Source organism: Lycium ferocissimum, chromosome 1, assembly GCF_029784015.1.
Source record: "Lycium ferocissimum isolate CSIRO_LF1 chromosome 1, AGI_CSIRO_Lferr_CH_V1, whole genome shotgun sequence".
NCBI classification, from domain to species: Eukaryota; Viridiplantae; Streptophyta; class Magnoliopsida; order Solanales; family Solanaceae; genus Lycium; species Lycium ferocissimum.
Window position 1 is genome coordinate 66,390,900 of NC_081342.1, and position 6,419 is coordinate 66,397,318.

Here is a 6,419-nt window from a genome sequence, read left to right on the forward strand (position 1 = left end):
TGGTTTGTATCGTTTTGAGATATGTGTGATCATTGTGTGTTTGAAATCTTTATATATTATATAAACTGTAGTTTTCAAAAATGTTGAAAACTAATATATGTATGAAATTTGCTATATATCATTTATATGCGATACAATGTGTATGAAATGCGAATAAATTCGATATGAATTAGTGTATGAAATGTGTAGGGAATCTGGTTTGTATCAATCAGAAAACTTATTATACATATATACTTTCTCATAATCTATACATACTTTATTCATATTTTATACAATTTATATATAATTTATCATAATCAAAATATACATACAACTTTTAGACATATTTCGTACATAAAAATTATAACGAATTTATACAGTTATACATATTGCATACAAAAATTTATACATATTTATTTTCTAATGTATGAACTTTGTATGGAATCTGGTTTGTATCAATTACAAATTTATTATACATATTTTCTCAAAATTTATACATACTTTGATTATATTTTATACAATTTAAATGTACTTTATCATAATCAAAATACACATACGATTTTTATACATGTTTCATATATAAAAATTATAACGAATTTATACAGTTATACATATTGCATACAAAAATTATACATATATGCTTTCTGGTATATAAACTTTGTACATAAAAATTACCGTTTAGAATGGACTTTTTGAGTAAAAGTTGGAGAAAATTAGGGAACAATATCTCTTAATTTTGAATGGGGAGAGAAAAGTGGATGAAATAAAAGTGCAAAAGTTGGAGAGAATGAGGGAACAATATCTCTTAATTTTGAATGGAAAGAGAAAAGTAGATAAAATAAGAAAAATAGTTTATTTAATGTGTTTTATTTGCTTCTTTTTAATTTACATGATTTGTATAGATTTTGTAACAAATCTATTGATATATTTCATAAAGAGATAAGGGTCAAAAACACACCCCAACTATCTTTTTTTTTTTTTTTTAGTTTTATCCAAACTATCATAAGGTTGAAAAACTACCTAAACTATCAGCTATCTGGTTGCTTAAAAACACTCAAATTATTCTTGAATGGCATGTGATCTACACTCTCCATTTTATATAAAAATGTTGCCAAGTGTTGTCCACGCGGATAAATAATGTCACAATGGTACCTACATGAAAATTTTAAAAAAATCTATTTATTTTAAAAAACAAACTGAAAATGATAATTTTTGTAAAAAATATCAAAATTGTAGAAAATAAATAGTTTTAAAAATGGAAAAGTTATTTTTTTTAAAAAATAAGAAAACTGATTATTGAGTTTTCACTTTTTTTTTTTTTTGAAAAATCAACTTATCTATTTTTTAAATCTTTTTTTTTTCTGATTTTCTAAATTTTTTTGATATTTTTTTTACGAAAATTATTGTTTTTTTCATTTTTTTTAAATCTTTTTAAAAAAAATGCTGATTTTTTTTTTTAAAATGCAGTTTTTAAAAAAAATATACATTTTTTTTTATAAAAAAATATTATTTTTAATTTCCATGTATGTGTCACCATAGCATTACTTATGCCATGTGGACATAACTTTTTTTGAGAAAATTTTACGGCTTGCACTTGCCTTTTGGAAGTGAGTTACACATTTAATTCGGGTGTGTTTTGCAAATTAGATAGTTTAGGTAGTTTAGGTTTAAACTAAAAAAAAAGTGATAAAAAAAAGGTGTATTTTACCTTTATCTCTTTTATAAACTGAAAAGTATCGTTATATTTTTTGAATATACCACTTACTATATACATATATGTTTTTTGCTCAAAAATGAATCGGCCTACCCGTTTCACTTAGCAGCCCATTCCATTTTCACTAGGCCCAAAAACCTTTTTCTTTCACCCCTTAACCTTTCCACAAAAACGACTTCAAACACTAGCCACTGGCCATCGCCGTTAACTGTAACACCGTCACCGTCCACTGCGATTTCTCGTCGTTATAAAGCCGTTCCAGGTAAGGTTATCTCTCTTATACTCCCTCCGTCCTAAATTATGTGATATAGTTTGACTAGCCACGGACTTTTAAAACTTGTGGCTAGATATTTGGTTGGCTGATTTTCATTAAGGGTAAAAATGGAACTTTTAAGTTAAATTAATTCCAAATATGTAAATGTATCATTTTCTTTCGGGATAAACTAAAAAGAAAAATGTATCACATAAATTGGGATAGAGGCAGCATGTGTTATTGGTCATATGAATTTTTTTAGTCTTTTCCCCATTTGAGAATTTGAAGCTTCTGATATACATTTTGTCTACAACAATTCGTGTTTTTTTATGGTCTGCTTGCAATTTATAGTTCATGCATATCTATTTTCTCATCTAAAGTTTTTAATGGAATAAATGAGAGCAGCAACCTACTGATTGAGTGATAATTTCCATGTGGCAGGGTTGGGTTTTGGATTATTTTGCTAGTAATAAGGTACTCCCTCCGTACCATAATAAGTGTCATCTTAGTGAAATTTTTTTATCCCATAATAAGTGTCACCCTAAGAAACCAAGACATAAATTGGCTAATTTTTTTCAATTCTACCTTTGGACAATAAAGTAACATCTAAATGATGATTGAAAAAGCCACATAGTAACTTGGTGTTGTTGAATTTTCAATGTCAAATGGTTTACTTCTTGTGCATGCTCTAATCAAGACGTAAAAGTAATTTGTCTTTATTATATGAGGGTAATTTGGTAAACTTCACATTACATTATTGATTTCTTAATATGCAAGTTTTTGGCTAAGATAACACTTATTATGGGACGGAGAGAGTAGTACATAATTTAATTTCTCTCTAATTGGGTTAGGAAAAAAAAAGGGTTTTTATGGTCTGTGACTCTGTTCGGATGCTACTTTTTTGGCCAGAGAAACTATTTAACTTTCCCTCCGTTTTATAATAAGTGGTGTTTTTAGCTTATACACAACCCTTAAGGAATTGCTCACTCCTAAAAAATTAGAAGTGTTTTTACCAACTTACCCCTAATTAAATTTTACCTGTTTCTAAGTAATCTTTCCTAGAAAAAACTACTTAATGATCCTTGATTATGTTAATAAGGGTAATTTTGGAATAATAAGATCAGTTTCTTCTTGAAATCCTAAAACACCACTTATTATGAAACGGAGGGAGTAAGGCTCAAGCAGAAAACCGAACTAAAATAACCGAATCCAACTTTAGAAGACCGAATTCAAAACCTTATTAATTTCAGTTGAATTTTGGTTTACAGTTTTGCAAAATCGGAAATCAAAAAATTGAACCAAACTTGTAAAATCGAAACGAACCGACTGGATTAAGTACATCTTGATAAAGCATTCGAAATTACAAAACATGGGATGTGCAGCACAGTATAAATAGTTAAGAGCAGTTGTATTACGGTAGGAAATTGTTAAGCAAGTTTATATTTCTCATCTCTTTCAATATCTCTATTCTCATCCCCCTGCTCTTCTATATTTCTATAGTTTCCTTTACTATTCCATTTCAGATCACTTTCTAGCTTTGTAATTCAGTGAATTGGCTTTATTACAATCAGTTGGTTCCTATTTGTGTGTTGAATTTCTAGTTTGTTTCATATCTCTTTCCTGTAAAAAAAAGTTATGTTTCTCTCAGGTATTAAATTTGTTGGTTTGCGTTATTTCCTCTTAGTATATGCTGACAAACAGAAATAAGAGTCTAAAAGAAAGTTGTCGTTCCCCTGAATGCGATCAATTGCCCTGCTCGATCCTTCATCCTATCCCAAATTTGCGCCAAGATGTTTGCATCTCAACTCACTATTCTACCTAATCTTGTCTGCCAACGATGCCTAATCTGAACCTTGTCCCAATAAGCTTACTTTCTCCGTTCCTGCTGTTTTCAGGCTTCATTTGCCTCGTTCTCAAACCCATTTTTCCTCTCCTGTTGTTGTCCGTATAATTGTAAAATGTAATACATAGAACATTACCTCTCTTGATGTGAAATGATACATTAAGTTTCTAAGATATTCAAGAGGAGCATCCAAATTGTGGAGAAAATGACACTGCCAAGGAGTAGATTTACAGATTGACCAACGATGTAGGAAGTGTCCTCAAATCCTTCTTAGTCATGCTCTGGACATCAAGGGGTTGGTTCTTTCTTACTCCTGACTTCTCTGATGACATTGGTTCATTTTATGTATGTCTACTGAGGATTTGGATCAATTTATATATGAAGCTCGGAGGAGTGTAAACAGAGGCGGAGCCAGGATTTGAGGTTTGGGGGTTCAAAATTTTGAGACAAAATAACTATCTCAAGCTAATATATAACAACCGTCAAATTAATAAACAAATATCGGTATTTAATATATTTAAAAAAGCAACAAACTGAAAGAGTTCATGTACCTACCCGTCACCAGCCGGAGGTTTGGACTCCGACAGAGAGTGGGTGGCGGTGGGCAAAGGCTTTTGTAGTTTTTGAAGAAGAAGTAGAAGAAGAAGACGGAATAGGTTTTGGGTCTTCGTAGATATCTGATTTTGGGTTTGATGTTTGTGAAAGAAACGGTGAGCCTCTTTTGTTTTAGAGTGGAACGTTCTTTTTGCATTTTTTAATTGTCAATCTTATGTTTTTAAAAATAATTTTCTCTTTTTAACACAAATCTGCGTGTATAGAAGAAAGGGAAAAAAAAATGATAACCTGCATCAGCAGGTTATGTACCCATAACAAGAAAAGGAAAAAGATGTTGAAAGCTGAGTTCGAACCCAGCTCTTGGACGCGGAAGGCTCTTTGCCTTTTCCTTACCACTGGACCATCAACTTACCTTTGTAAGTGGGTTCGCATTTAAATGGTTATATACGCTTACTGGATTTTCTAATACAAATATAGGGTCTATGCAAAAGCTACTGGGTTTGGCCGAACTCCCCTATTACACTGTAACTCCGCCCCTGAGTGTAAAAGTGAATTCTAGCTAAAAATAATTCTCCATTGGTTGATGAAAGCAACAAGGACGAAGTCGAGTCTTCAATGATCTGTGGAGTTGTAAATCCAGTGCTTAACCCTTTTCTTGCGTGATTTGTTACTTAGCCCTGTGAAGCCATCTCATGAACGGTGGATTTATACCACTCCCTCCGTTTCAATCTATGTAATATAATTTGACTTGGCACGAAGTTTAAGAAATAAACGAAGACTTTTGAATCTTGTGGTCTAAATAAGTCAAAGATATTTGTGTGGTTATAAATCATCTCGTTAAGTGTAAAAGGTAAAGTTTTTAGTTAAATTGTTGCCAAATGAGGAAATGTATCATTCTTTTTGGGACAGAGGGAGTAACTTTTAGCTATCTGATACGATTAGTAATAATTAGCTCTAGGGTAGGAGTGGCAAATGGGCGGATCGAAAAGGGTTAAAATATCCGACCCGCCCATATTTAACGCAGATAAATAGGGTTAACCAACGGATAATATGGATATCTATATTCTCCATGGTTTCAGGAATAGTTAGGTAGAAGTAGAACACAAGCTAAAAGTCAAAATAAGCTTAGACTCCTAGAAAGCAAGCACTCATGAAAAATATCAAGCAAATAAGTGGTAGTATTTGATGATATCCATATTATCCATCTCGATATCCATTTTTTAGTGGATAATATCTGTATTTGATCCATTTTTAGATGGTCAGTTATATAACCCATATTTAATGGCACTTCCTTGAAGATGAGAACTACTTCCTGAATGTTTAGCTCTATCCGAGATCGTTTCATATTTATGTTAACCTCCTTGATGATACTTCTTCCTTTGATATCTGTGTTTGCTCAAGCAGAAATGGTGATTCCTCCACCAGTTAGACCAGAAAGAGTGCTGAAGTATCTCAAACCTTACGTGCTAAGGATGCACTTCACAAACAAGTACGTAAATGCTCAAGTAGTTCACACACCAACGGCAACAGTGGCTGCTTCCGCAAGCACACAAGAGAAAGGCTTAAGGCTTGCCATGGTAGAAGCAAAAGAAAATACTAGAGATGTTGCTGCCGCTGCAAAAATAGGCAAGTTGTTGGGAGAGCGGTTGCAGGTTAAAGGTGTTCCGGCCATATCTGTTTTCTATAAGAGAGAGCAACGATACCATGGGAAGGTCAAAGCAGTTATTGATTCAGTGAGAGAAGCGGGGATAGAATTGGTTTGATTGGAACAAGATGACCATTTTCTCGTTTCATGACCTGCCGGATTTCCTCTTCTAGGCAAAGGATTTATGTATTCGACTACCTTTGTCCAATTTTGCTAGCTAAGCTCTATTTGGACAAGTTTATCGTCGTCTTAGTTCTTGCAACTGGAACAATGTGTTGTTTGCAATGTATAGGATGTCACTTCTGACATTCCCTGTGCCAACTTTATGATCACTTGGGTATACATCTTTTGTTTTGGTAGATAGTAATTTTTTTAATTACCAATGCAGTTGTGTACAATTCCTTTTAAAAAAAAAAAAAAAAAGAATATC

At 32.2% G+C, this 6,419-nt stretch overlaps 1 protein-coding gene across 1 annotated transcript; it reads left to right on the forward strand.

Annotated features, from left to right (window-relative positions):
- The first annotated feature begins 1,794 nt into the window (after positions 1-1,794).
- LOC132057732 (uncharacterized) lies at positions 1,795-6,348 on the forward strand. The gene is made up of 2 exons (XM_059450340.1): positions 1,795-1,955; positions 5,749-6,348. The coding sequence occupies exon 2, from the start codon at positions 5,751-5,753 to the stop codon at positions 6,105-6,107; it is 357 nt and encodes a 118-aa protein (XP_059306323.1). The 5' UTR covers positions 1,795-1,955; positions 5,749-5,750; the 3' UTR covers positions 6,108-6,348.
- The last annotated feature ends 71 nt before the right edge of the window (positions 6,349-6,419 follow it).